Source organism: Tachysurus vachellii, chromosome 10, assembly GCF_030014155.1.
Source record: "Tachysurus vachellii isolate PV-2020 chromosome 10, HZAU_Pvac_v1, whole genome shotgun sequence".
Taxonomy (NCBI): Eukaryota; Metazoa; Chordata; class Actinopteri; order Siluriformes; family Bagridae; genus Tachysurus; species Tachysurus vachellii.
This window is the reverse complement of record NC_083469.1, coordinates 18425740-18443217: the sequence shown is the minus strand read 5'-3', so window position 1 is coordinate 18443217 and position 17478 is coordinate 18425740. Positions and strand designations below refer to the sequence as shown.

Here is a 17478-nt window from a genome sequence, read left to right as displayed (position 1 = left end):
GGTGCCACAAATTTTTTGTCTTTACTACTTTTAGAGTGAAAAAATCAGTACAATATTCACTTAACGCACCACAAATATTTCAATGCAAATATATATAATGTGTTTCAGCGTGAACATTTCCTTTAAAGGGTCTACATACATCAGAGAGTTTTCTAATTTTACAACAAATTTACATATAGAACCCCTTTAGAAAGCTAAACGTTATCTCATACTTGCTTGCTCAAGATACATTTTAACAGATTATCCTGGATCTGATTTTAACCTATTAATCCATTAAAGGCTGAAGCACCTGAGAAGGGAGATGTTCTTGCGTGGAACCTCCTTGAGCTCACACAGTGATGCAGCTTTTCCAGCAAAACAATAGTTAGGGTTGTAGTCAGTCATGATGATAGAGGAGCGAATCTTGCTCAGCTTGTGTTCAGGACTCTGTAAACATACCCGGACCGCATGAAGGTGGTTCTTCTTGCGGTAGTATACTGCAGGAGCATAAAGAGCAGGGTTAACAAAACGGGAGGTGTTCATAACAGAAGACAACACCACACACCATTTACAGTTCAATCTACTAGATCACCATTAAATGCAAGAAATTTATCCTAAACTTTTCAGGATAATCAAGGTTATATAGCTACGTTTGTTCACTTACAACATGTCATAGAAAACTATATGGAATATGATTAGCACCGCTACTGAAACAAAAATTGTGAATGGCCAAACACAAAATACTGAATCAGGAGTGCCCTGTGGAGCCAAAACCACACTTTCATTTTAATTTCTTATTATATGCAGACCAGTGCATTTGCTTCCATGATATATTTTAAGCTTAATGGTCTAAGTTGTGTCTAACAGTCTTCCAAGTACCCTTCCAAGCACATTTTTTCATTTGTCATGTCCAGAGCTGAAAATAAATTCAACCCAGTTTCCATGGAAACTCTCAAAAAATCAGGAATTTAAAGTATGCTTAACTTAAATGGCCCAAAACTGTTCTAATGGAATAAACTGTCTGGCTTGGTGAGGTTCTTGTAGTGCCCTCTGCATTGACAGCTGAGCAGGAAGCACTCACCCTCAGGAACGGGCGTCCACGTCCCTGCTGCAGGTTGGTAGTCTGCCTGTGGGGGGCACTGCGTGGAGGTGAGGGGTTCCCTTTTGCTGTCAGGTGTGAAGCGGAGCCAGCAGGATGTTGACCAAGGGAGGGAAGTGGGACAAGAGAGGGGAGGGTGTAAAAGAGGAAGGGAGTTGCCCAAGCACAGACTACCAACCTGCATTAGGGAGAGCTCATGGGAAAAGACAAGAGTTAACCACCAATAGAGCTCAGGAGTTAGCACCAAATAATATGGTTATTAAGATTCCCAGTGGAGCAGAAATTAATGTAAGACACTGGAATTCTTGCTTGACCCAAACACTAGTTTTGTCCAAAGACGTTTACCTTGTATGCTTGGTCTGAGACATGTTACTTAGCTCTAACATCAAACTAAACATGGAGCTCTTCCACTAGAGAACCCAGTCTGTAGGATTAAGAGTTTGGAGAAAACACTGAAAAAAAAAAGATTTCTTAAATGTAATCCACTAGTCTTATTATACAGAGACACAAAATTCTGTGCTTATTGCCCAAATCAAAAGATAGTCAACAATACAAAATATTAAGTATGAATCATTCATATTCAGCACCATTAAAGACTTGCAATTATGCCACTGGCTTCAAATGAGGTTGCATCACGTACACAGTATGAGTACAAACCTTGGACACATCTGGTTATAGTATGTTTGGATGTATGATGTTTTTAAAATTTGTTCTAATATAAACATACAGTAACTGGTGAAAGTGATGTTATGTCAATCATGGGCTTTGTGAATGAAGACTGAACGGTGGGTAAGGACCGAGTGTTCACACCTCTGTATGATTAACTGGTGGCTATTACTGTATATACCCTCTGTGTCTTACAAGTGCCCTGTATAACTGTGAACTTCTTGAACATTCTGGATTTTTGGAAAAGCTTCACTGCTTGCTAACTTATGAAGCCACTTGAGAGAATGCCAAGAGAATGTAAAGTTGTTATCAAGAGTACACGATAAATTATAGATTATAAAAAAAACAGTTTCCATTTCTTTAGGCACTGCATAAATCAGTGTGAAGCATTTCATCATTTCAATGCCTTCACTTCTGTTATAAATCTTAATAAATAGTAAAAACAGTCTTCTACATGGATCCACAATTTACATGAGTATGTAGACAAAAGCACCTGCACATTTCCTTTCATTTTATTTTTTAGATAAGTGTCCATGTTTACCTACAAAATGTCAGTATGACCGAGCTTTTGTTTCCAACCGTATAAGTGAATATTGTTTTATAAAACATATGAAACTAAGTTAGCTTCTGTGACCAACATGAATGTTCCCAATAGCCCACAAATATGGCAAATCCTGTGTTTAGGAATATCTTAGTAAGCATCATAATGAGGTCAGGATAACAGTATTGTTTCAAATCTAATTTATAAAACAGAAACTTTCCATGAACTGCAATTTTAGAAGCGCTATTAATAATTACATGTCCACTATAAGAAGGGTCAAATAACACTTGATACATTTTATTTACACAACTCTCACTTTAATGCTCACATCACATTTATGTGAACAGCGCAGAGATACATGAAATATCCCCTGATCATCCTGGGCTATAAAGGATCTTTAAAATGCAGGGGATTTTAAGTAATAAATAGCAGCAATAATTGTTACATTGATAAAATATAAGTGAGAAAAGATAAATATGAGTTAATTTGCCATCAGTCATCCACTATCGCTGCTTTTAGCAGTAAAGTTTGACGCTGCTGTGACGTCAGTGATGGTTTGCCACGTAACTGCAGACAAGGACTCTGTATCCTAGCAGCTCTGCAAGTCATGTGCCTGGTCACGTGACTCACTTATTACTCGTACCTGTTTCACTTTATTTTAGTTGCAGGTTTCTCTGCTTTTTATAAATAATTTTTTGTATCCTATATCTTTTTGCTCCATGTTTCCAATTTGTTCTTTTTTTTTTTGTCTTCTTTAATAAAACCTCACACTTCTGCACATCTGCCTCCACTGCATCTTACAACAGCCTAATTAGGAAAATTTTTAAACAAAAACATGATTAAAATACAAAGCTCCTTCAATAACTGCCTCGGTAAAGGGTACGCAGTCGGCTCTTTAAAATGTTTGCTTACTTTTAATTACTTTCTCTGTAAAGTCTCAAAAACGAACATTTTATGAGGGAATTTATGGAACCAAAAGTTTCAAATAATGAGTCATTTAAGTCTCTTAACCAACATAATATGCTGTTTTAGTTAACACATATAAACCATGAAGTTCAGCATCCATAAATCAATCAATAAATAAAGTAGTCTAATATTTGTTTCATTGTTAAGATATCAATTTGTTGGCTAAAAATATGTATAACATGTTCATAAATACTGATAACTTAGTGGGTTACAGGTAAGTCCATGTAAATTATATAATTATTATTGTAATTACATAAATATTAGAATATTAAATATTATTATCCAGTTCTGTTTTGAACTATTGGTCATTTTGGGCTTTAATTTATTAATTGTTCGATTGAATTTGGCTAATACAGGCTTACTTGTTTAAACAGTATATATGAGTTTTAGTATTATTAATGCAAATATTATATAAAGTGTATTACAGTGTTAAACAATTTATGAGTTTTGTTTAACTGTTCGAATAAACGTTAATACATTTATCTACTTTGTGCGACACATCGATTCTCACTTAACAGCATCTTCTTCATAATGCACCTGAAATTCTAACACAGTCTCAGTATAAAATGTCACCAAAGTTGGTGTACAGTCTCAAAGCTGTTTGCACACTGACATTAAATCACAGCTATTGTGCTACTATGTACTTATGTTGTTTTTAAAGCCTTTTTTTTTTGCATGGCATTTCAAGGTTCTCAAAGATCAGTTTATTATGAGTTGTTTTTTTATTTTGTGGTTCATTTTGATTTCTATTTTTATGTGACCTTGTATGTAAAGTTCTTTTTTCTTTTTCTTTTCATTCTTATTCCTTCTATAATATTTACTTCTATTACTATCTGACCTGCCACTCAAAATCTAGCAATCCTAAATCGGGCATAAAAATAGAACTTGTAACCATATTGTAAAATCTGTTTCCTCTAAAGATGCCGTGTTACTTTTGAGGAATTGTTAAATAATGGGAGCAGGTCTGTAGCAGTACAGTCAGAGAAAGCAGATGGGTTGGAGGGGTAGAAAGAGTCAGAGGCGGTGGAAGGTGGAGGGGACGGAGTTGAGGCACAACTGGAAGAGTCGCTTACTGAGAGTGAGGCAAGCACAGGTCAATACAACACCGGTCACCACAGCCGACGCCACCACTGCTACTATCAGAGACAAGGACGGGTGTCCGGCGACCTTGGAATCCTTTAAATCTGCTGGCGGATCAAGTATGGAGCAATAAAAAGGTAAAAGACAATATGAATGTGAAAAGAAAATCATTAAAAGAATAAAAATTGAATAAAACATTTTAACACTGAGCAAATATTTTAAAAACAATTTAGTCTGGTCACTTCAAAAAAAGGCATTAATACCTTCTGTGTAAATTTAATGACAAACTAAATAAATGACAGATAGATAATTACTATTCATAACATCACATGAATTTGTGTATCACTGTCACAAAATTATATATTATTTCTGCATACAGTATGTATTGAATTTTCTCCAATCTCATATCTGTTGCTTTGAAAGTGTTACTGGAATGATTTATATTCATGTGCTTGTTCTACTGTGTTACCATTTCAATAACAGCTCACTTCCATAAACTAAGCCTAATAATAGAAGTTTAAGAAAAGTATTATGTAAGAAAAAACAAATGATCGCGAGATGCTGAAGTGTTTCTTTAACGTTTTTTTTAACCGTTCTTAAAGAAATCTTATCTTAGAAGTCTTTTTAAAGGTAAAGCTATAACTCATTAACTTCTGTAAAGCTGTAACTTCTCTTGTTTAAATCTATCTAAGAAATGCATTGATAAATCTTCGGTAGCTCAAAGTGCTAAAATGACACACTGTTATAGGAAAATAGTCCACTTCATGGTAGCGACAGAATCACACCAGCCCACTGTGGATTATTTTCCTGTAACAGCATTCCTGTTTTATTCCTCATCTTATATAGCCCTAATATAGACTATAAAAACTGCATTGCTTTGGGATATAATGATCTGATCACCACGCTTATTCACCTATACAGCTGACATTGTCAGGAGCAAGAATCTCATCATTATGACACAGGCAGATGATGAACCTGCTATCTTCATCACGTTTGCAGCTCTGAGTCTGGCAGTGGCTGCAGTTCAGATGCACTTCAATTGCAGCTTCACCATGACTCTCCATGACTGAAGACAGAACAAAGACACACTGTAACACGTCAAACTGTTGAAATACTGTATATTATATGCATATTATAATCAGTCAATCCAGGGTCCCTGGTGGTCCTGAGAACCATCCCAACCACTGAGGAGTAACCCTTAGTGCCGGTCCCAAGCCCAGATAAAATGGGAGTGTATAGTGTTTCCTGACAGACCATACACATTTTCTGGCTTCAAGCAAAGCACACATACACTTGTACTAACAGTTTGAAACTAAAGTCATCCATGGCTAAGAGGTCAAGACAGTGTAATTGGCTTTGCTCTGTCTTTCACTCTCTCCTACAGTATGACAACTCGGCAACAATAAGCAACCTGCTAGCTCATATGTACTGTATGAAGGAGGCAGGACCACATCAACACTATAAACATAAAAAGTGATATTTACTCTGGCTATAAAAACCAATGATTTTTATAAACTTATAGACAATACCACACATACATGTGATTTTCCATAGCCCATGTTGTCCCTGTCCTTACCAATTAAAAATACATATGTATTTGTATTTTGTATTTTTTGTATTTGTATTTGTATTTTTTGTAAACTATTATGTAGTTTCTATGATAGCTGAACTCATGTTTAACACACGTGAATTAAAAAGTGCATCGGCTTTTGCTGAATGTGTGTTGTGATGACATCGCACAACGCTTCTAGCCCCGAATCTTCAGACAATCTGAGGTCATTTTGACAACTTGCAAGTTCCTCACAATATTGTCGAGTTTGCCTGATTTTACTTTTATTTCTGTGATAGCAAAGTCATGAAATCCTGGAAAGACTGTATATTTATTATAGAGATTATTATTCGGCATTCAATAAGACATAACAAGGTGCCAAGAAAATGAGTTACCAGATTTCAATAAAAATTCCAACCTAACTTCATCTTAAATGTCAGACAAATGACCCACAAACCTGTCATTAACTTTCCAGTCCTCTGCTCCTCTCTTGAACATGACGGCAGCGTGATTTGTGCACCAATGGGACTCTAATGGCACATTGTTATAATTTCTCATATTTGAACTCTAGGAGCAAAATCAACTCTCAGGAGTGAATGAGGCAGTTAGCAAGCTTTCCTATGAAAGGCAGGGAAATCTACGGAACACTGGCTTATATTTAATTGATATAATTGACTTTTTCAAAAATCGGTAGTCACTTACACCAAAGACATTTGTTGAAAGGTTGATACACAATCCAATCTCAAAGTATTTGAACAGCAAGCCCATAGAAGTACGAACAGAAGCCTTAATTTGACAAATATACATAACAAAAATCTTTTCTTCACATTTGATAAGAAGCTGCATCAGAGTACAGGGACAGCCATAGATGCTGGGCTTGAACCCAGAGCCTTAACCATATGAGCCACCACTCTCCAGACAGCACGCTGTTGTTCATATTGGTTTATCCGTCTTAAAAAATAAAACCCAGGCCTTAAACCACAAGCAGACAATCAATCTAAATGGGCACACCTTGTAGGCAACCAGAAACACCTGTTCAATATGTTTTGATCTTGATGTATAAGTTATCAGTGGCATGTGAACGGGGCTGATGGATAATGTAGATGAGCTCCAATTTCAGGATAGCAGTGACATTGACAAATGATGCCATGTTCTAAATTGTTTAAAACATCTAGATGTAGATATCATGAAATGGGGAGCTGAAAAAATTTGGTCTTGCTGTACCAATTATTTTGGGAGGGCTCTGTATGATGAGTTCTTGTTCCACCTGCCTGTATAGACACATCATTGCTGTATAGTGTACATATGTATATACAGTATTTCCTATACTATTCGGATATTTCTCTTGTTGTTGCTGTTTTTTTAATTGTCTAATTTTAATTGTATAATTATTAAAAGATAATTATCTTGATATGAAAACTGAATTCTGATACATATCATGCATACGGATAGACGACAAACCTTTATTTAATGTACATATTGCTAATTTAGTTAAGAAGCTCAAAATAAAGATTTTTATTAGGCTAATTAAAATTTTATTAGCCTTTAAAATAAAGGCTTTTATTTTAGAAATAAATCTAGTTTTACATTTAATGCCAAAAAAACTTGTGGAAGCTACCTTCCTGTCTGTGATTGATTATGGTGACATATTATATATGCACGCAGCCTCCTCCATCTTACGGAGCCTTGATTCAGTGTATCATTCATCTCTACGCTTTATTACAAATGCAAAGTCCCTTACTCACCATTGTATTCTTTATGATCTGGTGGGTTGGACATCAATGACGACTCGCAGGAAACAGCATTGGTATATTTTTATATATAAAGCCATGCTAGGTAAACTTTCAGCTTACCTCTGTACCCTCCTCTGTCTCAATTCTGCTAGTTATCAGCTATGCTCTTCCAAGTGGTAGCTTTTTAATGTACCCAGGGTTTGGACAGATTTGGGGAAAACTGCATTTTCATACTATGTACCATGCGCATGGAATAATTTGCAAAAAAGATCTTAAATTAGAAATGTGTATATCAATAAATACATTTAAGACCATCATAAAAAATGTGGTAAAGGAGACATGTAGTTGTTTTTCTTGAAGAAGTCATTGTATTGTATTATTGAATGTATGTATGTTTTTACTATGTTGTGTTTATGTATGGCTGCTACCTTGGCCAGGTCTCTCTTGTAAAAGAGATTTTTGATCTCAATGAGACTTCCTGGTAAAATCAAGGTAAATAAATAAACATTCTGGATGATAAAGATATGATAATAATAGTAGAAATGATCTTGTATATTATTCTTTATACACAGCTTTCTTTATAAAGGAACAGCAAGCTGTACACTATTGTGATTTAGCACAACAGTGAAAGTGAACAAATATCTAACAGAATAAGATTAATGAGAATGTGAGAGAGTGATGAAGGAGGAACAGCTATGCTTAGTGCTTTATGAGGGAAGAAGAGGATATGAGATGATATAAAGGAGATGGTGGAAAGGAGGAAGACAGGAAGAAGCGCGAGCTACAGAGAAGGAGACAGAAAGAGAGAGAAAGTGTGAGTGTGGGTGTGAAAGGAGGTGATAGTGAGTGAGAGTGTGTGTAAAATTAAAGAGCTGCTCTGATGGCAGATGTAGGTCAGCAGGCGAGATGCACTGGCTTAGTAATGATCTCCTACTGGAGAAAAAACATGATCTCATGATCTATTCCAATCCATACATCTAAAGTCTATGTCTCTGAGTGTTTCTGTAGATGCTTTGATGCTCATTCTTATAAGTTAATAGAAACATTTCGGAGTGTGAGGTCGATGTATTGTAACTATAAATATACAATCTGAAATGTTATAAATATGTATGTATGACAACCAACCACACTGAAGTAAATAACTGAACATCCAGGTATATAATCTACAGAAATCAGTAAACAAACACTGCAACAGAAATTAGTATGTCACCAAATTAATGGAGCTTTTTAGTATTACTTTGCCTTATTCTGTGTGTGTGTGTGTGTGTGTGTGTGTGTGTGTATCCCACACCTGCCAGAGGCTGTAGAAATAGCTCTCCTGAGGGGTGGACAAAAGAAATGCCATCCTGTCCATCTGCTGTGAGGTCATCAGTGCGGGACACATCACCACCTTAACAGAAGAATGAAGCATGCAAGCTTTCTGAAAGTAAGGCCACCGTAGCATAATCATGTATTTCAAAGCCGTTTGTTGATGCAGAATCATTCTTTTTGCTTTGAGATATATAACAGCCAGACGTGTGGGAAGTGTCAGCATGTACTGATGTGTCATATAATGGCTGATGGTACAAAACAAAGACGTTATTTCATTCTGGCTTAAAACAAAGGACGATATGATTTACAAACCTACATTCTGTATCGATATTTTAATGTATTTCACATCACGTTCATGCAACAGGCATTTTACTATTCATTTATCTTCTACTGCTTATCCGAACTACCTCGGATCACGGGGAGCCTGTGCCTATCTCACGCGTCATCGGGCATCAAGGCAGGATACACCCTGGACGGAGTGCCAACCCATCGCAGGGCACACACACACTCTCATTCACTCATGCAATCACACACTACGGACATTTTTCCAGAGATGCCAATCAACCTACCATGCATGTCTTTGGACCGGGGGAGGAAACCGGAGTACCCGGAGGAAACCCCCGAGGCACGGGGAGAACATGCAAACTCCACATACACAAGGCAGAGGCGGGAATCGAACCCCCAACCCTGGAGGTGTGAGGCAAATGCTAACCACTAAGCCACCGTGCCCCCCATTTTACTATTGATTCTTTAAATTTTCTCTAAAAATGCAGTTCAGAGACAAGCAGTTTGTGTGGGATCACGTGATCACATTGAGATGTTCATAACTCTGATGCATTATTCCGACAACCTGTACCAATAAACATCATAGAAAGCAGCATTTATTCCAATAATCCTAATTTACACCAATGTGGCTATGGGATTTTCAGGTCTTTTAAAATAATAATAAAAAAAAATAGCTTAATTCTTTCCATATCTATCAATCCATTAAAATCACTTCATAATCAAATGGGATGTCAGCCAATTTTCTGCCTTTCACACTGCTGACTTTTCCTTACGTAAGGAAATTTTAAACTGCTTACACACGATCTTACCATGTCCATTTACTGAGATTTCACATTGTATCTGGTTTATGTTAATAATACGTGAATTGATTATTCTATCTACATCATTCATGACGTTCTACATCAAGTCATTAAAATCTAGTTTAAATGTTAAAAGTTTAGTATAAGCAATGAAATTACGTATTGTTAGAAAGTTATACATATTTTTCTGATTGACCATATATTCCTTTTTCTTCAGTATACCATGTAAAGGTCTTTACACAGGCAGTTATGGCAAATGTATCGATGTTTTTGATAGTGAATGTGTGTCTTAATCAATACACTAACCTCTGTATCCTCCACCTCCACCTCCAGAAGTACAGGATCCTCCTCCTCCTCCAAACCCACCGAAAGTTGCCCAGCTAAGTTTAGACAAGGCCTGAGGACAAGGTGAGCCACCTTCTGCCCCTTCAAACAGAGATTTCCCTGCCCACATGTGAGTAGTGGAGTCTTTCCAGCCACCTCCAGCTCCTTTAGAAACACACAAAAAACTGAATGACTACTTTTTTTTAAACCTCTTGAAAAGATCATTGGTTATTGCATTCAGTTCACATGCACTAATCTCGCTTATAATAAATACTCGTTTCAAATAAAGTAATAGAGAGTGCCTAAAAACATTCCTAAACTTCAGACAAATGGATTGCTCGTTATGCTGCAAATCTCAACTGTAATTTGGGAATTTTGTGTAATTAAACGCTTAAAAGGAAGCCATAGGAATCAAGTAAACAAGATTAGCTTTGAAAATATACTGCTAATTCAACAGAACAGGTAAATGTGCTTTGCTTCTAAAATGTGACACATCTGAGAAAAGCCACACACAATAAATAGATTGCATGAAGCCTCGCAATCCAATGCCATTTCAGCGCATTTATGTGATTATGCAATTATTGATTTTCTGCTTCTAAGTGGTAATTAGAAACATTCAGCCATTCTAGCAAGTAAGGAGTTAGATAAAGACCTGCTGCTCCAGTTCTGCCATTGACCCCAGAAGCCATTGTGTCGTTCTCATACTGTTCCAGAGGGCTCTGATCCAAACTGCTCTCAGGCTTCTCCAAATAGGCCTTCCCTCCTCCACCTGCTGCTATGAGCAGAGGCACTGGCTCCCCGTTCTCCATCTGCACCAGGATATCCCCCACAAAAAAAAAGAGAGCTGCTTTTCATCAAAGACCAACGTAACCCACTGTTATCATCCCAGACCATCCCCCACTTCCATCTGCAGCCAGTTCTGATGACTCAAAATGTTTTCAACATGTCCCAAGAATGCTGTAGACATGCATATTACTTTAAAGACTGTTATCCACATGGTTTCCTTTAGGCACTGTTAAACACCTGAAGGGATGTGCTCATGATGGCTGAGAGAAGAATAAAGGAACAAAGAATGCATGAAGCTTACATGAAAAATGAATGTGGCGCCCCCGCCGCCGCCTCCACCCCCGGCCCATTCCGTAGCAGGTCCGTCACCTTTGGACCTGTTTTCGATCACAGAAGTCTCACCTAGGCAGATCTTGTGAGTCAGAGGGTTCCTCTGAGGGAAGAAAGGCAAAAGGCAAGGAACAGAGGGTTGAGAAATGAGAACATCAAGAACAATTAAAATCTGTACTAATATGATAAAACAATGCAAGAAGCATGAGATGCTACTGGATTATATTTTTGCCTGCTATAGATTTGCAGCTGTGCTCACCCCCGGGCAAGCATCTTCCCCCTGGTGACCAATCAGGAGGTAAAGGATTTCCCCTTTCTCGAGCAGGAAGATGGCTGAAATGATGACACCATGTGAACGTTTGTTATGGTTTTTTGCCCCTTTGCCTCCAGCAGCTCCATAAGCTGAGATCCTGAGAAGGCAGTGAAACCAAATAAATTGGGTGATTATACCATAATAAATGTAACAAAAATGTTTGTGATGATCCAACAATGAATAGCGTCTATTCTACACTTAAACCATGGTGGGGATTGCGTTGCCATCTCAGGGTTCGATCCTGAGCTCCGGAAGTTTTGTCCATTTTTTTCCTAAATTTCCATGCACCTTTTAAAAACAGACAGTAAGTGAACTGGCTAAGATACCTAGCTCCTAGGTGTATAGTAGTGTGAGTGTGTGCTTGTGTGTGTATTACCTGCCTCATGTTCATTGTTCACATTATAGGCACTCAGAAATCTCTGCTATTCTCTAAATAAATCCTACACCCATGCTTGCTACATCTATTGCTCAACAATATTCAAACAGGAAAAAACAACAAGCAATACTATCTATCTACTATCTAAAGCCTATGCTATCTTGGAGAAATCAAACATTTGTGATTTAATGCAGCTGTGGCACAGAATATTTAAGAGTAATTTTGTAACCTGGTGTAAAATGTCAGGACTAATTATTGGGATAAAGGGAAATCAGCTGTATCTGTCACTGGCCAATTTTACAAATGACAACACTCTAGCTTTAATGGTGGCTTCAACTCCAGTCTTTAAATCTCAATGGCTAATTATTAAGAGCTAAGGACCAGCCATCTGTCTTTGTTTCCAGCTAGTTTTTTTCCCTGCATTTCTCATGCCTCTCAGGGATGTCTTATTAGCCAGTGCTCCTTTAATGAGCTCCCATGACTAGCCAGGCAAATAGAGCAAATCAGTTCAAAGGCCTCTTAGTGTAAAAACCAGATTAAATAGAGAGCAAAAACAGCTACATCTAGGGCAAAGAGACTTGGCTCTGTGTGGCACTTTGACACTTCTTCACAGAACCAATTTACTCTGACAATCCCTCTTGATATCACAGTAAACACGCACTGACTAAATGGCTAATACTGTAGATGAGGGAGTAACATGTTGTTGTCAACACAGCAGATCATCTGGTCTGCAAATTTGATTTGGCACAGGTTTTTATGCCGGATGCCGTTCCTGACACAACCTTTTTTTTTCCAGGCTTGGGACCAGCACTGAGACTTAGCTTTTCAGCGGCTGGGTTAGCTCCCTGCCCGGGAATCAAACCCAGGCCGTAGCAATGAAAGCATCGTGCAGCTGGACCACCAGGAGGAAGATGAGGGAGTAAGATAAGGTCCTAAAAAAGTCTAGGAACAAATGTGCAGCTTTTACTCTTATTTAGACAGGAGAGGGTGGTTAGATATATACAGTAGCTCATAGCACGATGATGAACGTGATTTCATTGTTCATACTAAATTTAAACAAGTTGCAAATTTACTAGATTGAATGATGCTGAGTGTGCATGAGCAATTCACGTACTGTAGTACTAACGTAAAGCGATTACATCTTTACCTATAGTAATACAACAGTAAACATACAGTAGAATAGTGCAGTAGTAATGTGTTTGTTGCAAAACACTAGCATTGTGGGTTTGATTCGCATCTTAGGTGTGATCTTAGTGTTTGATTTTATTCAGTGCTTTGAAAATAGGCAAGCAAATCATGCTGGATGTATGAAACGTAACTGTGTAAAGCCATTGAACCATTTTTTTCAGTGTATTTTCACTGTACTTTATTGTGAAGTTTTTTGTAGCAGCTATTAAACGGACGTAAATTAACTCTTACTTGTATCTGTTGGTAGCAGGCACTTTCCACATCTGAACACCTCTGAGATTGCCTTCTTTTCCCACCAGCACACTAACGTTGGTGTTGCGATAAGCACTTTCACACTGCGCTTGAGTAGGGCCCTGAGGTCCGCTGGCTCCGCATGAGGTGAACACCCACGTCATCTGGGACACCTCTGAAAAAGCAATATTGACCGTCTCTTTCTTCTATACTGAAGTAAGCTTATGGCTCAAAAAAATGCAAACAGAGAGCATTAACGTATAATGAATTTGTCATACAATCAGAGTAAAACACTGTACCTAAGGCAGAAGGCTCAAGAAGAGGACTCGGGAAGTCTAACTGGCTGATGGAGTCCAAATCATTTTGATGGCCAAGAAGCAACGCTTTTAGATCTGATTAGATCAGACAGACAGTAAAAGGCAAAATCCATAACAAAAATAAACAGTTTGGAGCATTAAGGCATCACTATTTAAACCATTTTCCTTCATTACAAATAACGCACTATCAGAAAAGTAAAAGGGAGGTTTCTAAAGTGCATAGGCCAGAAGATAAACTATTTAATTATATTGGAGATAATGGACAAAATGTTACAAAGGAATAGAAAGATCTAGACGAAGAACATAGAGAACATAGACGAAAGGATATCAAAAACAACACAGAAGAATATTGCGATTGTGTTTCCATGATTTAACACACTCACTCTCACTCATTTTCTACCGCTTATCCGAACTACCTCGGGTCACGGGGAGCCTGTGCCTATCTCAGGCGTCATCAGGCATCAAGGCAGGATACACCCTGGACGGAGTGCCAACCCATCACAGGGCACACACACTCTCATTCACTCACATAATCACACACTATGGACAATTTTCCAGAGATGCCAATCAACCTACCATGCATGTCTTTGGACCGGGGGAGGAAACCGGAGTACCTGGAGGAAACCCCCAAGGCACGGGGAGAACATGCAAACTCCACACACACAAGGCGGAGGCGAGAATCGAACCCCCAACCCTGGAGGTGTGAGGCGAACGTGCTAACCACTAAGTCACCGTGCCCCCCGATCTAACACACAATTTAAGAAATTCAGATCATCTATGAATTTCACATAAACTATGAATTTCACATAAACATTATGAAGTCGTGGCCTAATGGTTAGAGAGTCTGACATTTAACCCTAAGGCTGTGGGTTCGAGTCTCGGTCCGGCCACGACTGAGGTGCCCTTGAGCAAGGTACCGAACCCCCCCAACTGCTCCCCGGGCACCGCAGCATAAATAGCTGCCCACTGCTCCGGGTGTGTGTTCACGGTGTGTGTGTGTTCACTGCTGTGTGTGCACTTTGGATGGGTTAAACGCAGAGAACAAATTCTGAGTATGGGTCACCATACTTAGCCGTATGTCATGTCATGTCACGTCACATTGTTCAAGAGCTATGAACACAAGCAGATATTATTATTGATTATTTCTGATGAGAGAGATCAGACGAGGATGACCAGACTGCTGACAGGAAGATACTGGTTCTTGGCTGACAGGAGTGAAACTTCATAAGTATTCTGCTGCTGTAGCTCATCCACCTCAAGGTTTGATGTTGAGGTTTCTGCTCACTATGGTTGTAAAAACTTGTTAAATTCTGTATACTTCCTGAATAACCAGGATGTATTTTGGTTTTCACCCCATTCAAATTCAAGTTTAAATATTATCGGTTACATATACAATCATACACAGAACGAGATGTAGTGAATTTGTGTCATTAAAATAGAATATAAATAGACTAAGAATTGAATTATGATAAAAATAGCATTTAACTATTAGGGCTGTCACTTTTTAATCGATATTCAAACGAATATGAGAGTATTTTCCCATACGAATATTAATGTGTAGCTTAGGTGCATTACACAGATTTTAATTTTGTTGTCTAGCATCTGATCCAGCAGTAGGTGCCCTTACGGTTTAAATGTCCTCTTAACCAATTAGTAAACTAAGCTAATGATATAAATTCTATAAAAAACAGCAAGCAGTGGAGGTGCATTTAGCAGACAATTACAACACCAAATCTTCTAAAAAAAAAAGCAGCATGTGGAAGTATTTTTGTTCTACACCGTAGATGGCAAAGCTACGGTCTTGATAGGGCTTTCACCTCCACGACAGCGGACGGACAGACAAGTTGAGCAGCGCTAAGCACGCAACCTTGAATGACTGCATATTATTCTGTGACGTTGTACAGAGTGTTAATATAAATAGTGAAAAGAATGTTTGTGGTGTGGTATCCTTTTTTGATGGAGGATATTTGAATATATTTGAATGACATTTTAAATTAGTTCAAACTTGATGTGACAACCATATTAACTGTACAGGTAGGAAAGGGGACAAAAAAAATGGAATATATAGGAAATATAAAGTATATGAATACAGATACAGTATGACTGATATGAATTTAAATATGATGATACAGTATAATTTGAGTAAAATAATATGATATATATGAAATACATGCACATTCTGTGTAAAAAGCTCTTGATCTGTATTTGCATGATTTTTTGCATTGTCCTGCTGCCAATGATCGATCTATTAGATAGTACAAGTGTTCCTAAGTCAGTGTATATCAATCCTAGTGAAATAAATTCTTGGATATAATAAACAACGCGTAAGATTGCATTCTTTTCCACCTCATATGAACATAACCACTTAATGCACAAACAGTAATTTGCAACTTGGCAGGGGTGTAACAGTGATGTAGCGTGTGTGTGGGTGGACAAAAGGTCACCTTGTTCAAAACACGATGCACTTAAAGAAACATCATCCAACGCAATGTCAGCTTCTGATTCGGCAGCCCACAGGGCATGCACTTTCAGACGGAACCTAAAATCAAAACAAATAAAACAAATAAAGCCTTAAGGATTAAAAACCAGGCCAAGTATTTAGCATTGGGTTACAGTACATGGTTACATTGTGCTGTTTTAGTATACAGTATAACCAACTATACAACACAGTAAGCACAGAATTCAGTAAAAATAAATAAATAAATAAAAATCAACATTTTCTTCACCCATTAAGCAAGTCAGTAATCTGTAGAGTGACATCTTGCCAACTGTCCTTCCAATGTCCAGCCCTCTCCCAAACTAAAGGAGTCTCTGAAGTACCATTCTCTACCACCGACAGACGCACAGTGCCGTTAAAATCCCCATAGAGATACAGGGAGAAGTGCAACTACACACAGAAAACACAAGAAATGGATCAACCATAGAGAAGGATAAGTGGAAAAAAACATGAAAAGATTAATTGAATTTCATTCATTCTGTTCCACTTGAACTGAGTAACAGTAACTCAATTAGTCTTCATTCATCCAACATTATTTGAGTTTGTATCGTCAAAGCCTTGAATGAAACAGAACATCGAGCTCACACCTGAGCCAAGAATCAAACCTAAACACAAAACACCGGTGTTGTGTAATAATCACATTTATCTACTTCGGTATTCTGCTATGTATCCTTTAATTGAAAAATCGAATGCTAAAGTTCTAGTTTGCATCAGTGCCTTCTCACTTACTCATGAGATTTCACACCGTTAATGGTTTACATTAACACTACATGAATAGATCGAGCTTGCTATACATCATTCAGTCTACTAATTAGAAACTTGATGTTGATGTTAAAAGTGTAATATAAGCAATGAAATCACAAATGTTAAAAAATGTAGTGTTTTTTGATAAACTATATGTAATATTTTTACTTTAAATCTGACTGACCAAATATTATTATTATTTTTTTCAGTGCACAGTGTATCGTCGGTGCAGCATGTACCATCAGAAAAACACAATGTTTTAGAGTAATGACCCCAGACTTGTCAAACATAGCCATTAGTGTCCTGAAATTGGAGAGAATACCCAGCATAGGTTTCAACCTATAAAAGGTTAAAAGAGCCACA

General features: G+C 37.7%; 1 protein-coding gene across 1 annotated transcript in view; it reads right to left on the bottom strand.

Annotated features, from left to right (window-relative positions):
* Positions 1 to 17478, bottom strand: part of ltk (leukocyte receptor tyrosine kinase) — a 57222-nt gene that overhangs the window by 9163 nt on the left and 30581 nt on the right. The window contains exons 9-20 of the mRNA XM_060880269.1: positions 16601 to 16761; positions 16319 to 16413; positions 13857 to 13949; positions 13558 to 13732; positions 11709 to 11859; positions 11421 to 11552; positions 10986 to 11142; positions 10316 to 10498; positions 8905 to 9003; positions 5245 to 5397; positions 4325 to 4438; positions 290 to 476 (exon numbers count right to left, since the gene is read on the bottom strand). Coding sequence (XP_060736252.1) covers positions 290 to 476; positions 4325 to 4438; positions 5245 to 5397; positions 8905 to 9003; positions 10316 to 10498; positions 10986 to 11142; positions 11421 to 11552; positions 11709 to 11859; positions 13558 to 13732; positions 13857 to 13949; positions 16319 to 16413; positions 16601 to 16761 — 1700 coding nt within the window. The remainder of the gene's footprint in view (positions 1 to 289; positions 477 to 4324; positions 4439 to 5244; positions 5398 to 8904; positions 9004 to 10315; positions 10499 to 10985; positions 11143 to 11420; positions 11553 to 11708; positions 11860 to 13557; positions 13733 to 13856; positions 13950 to 16318; positions 16414 to 16600; positions 16762 to 17478) is intronic.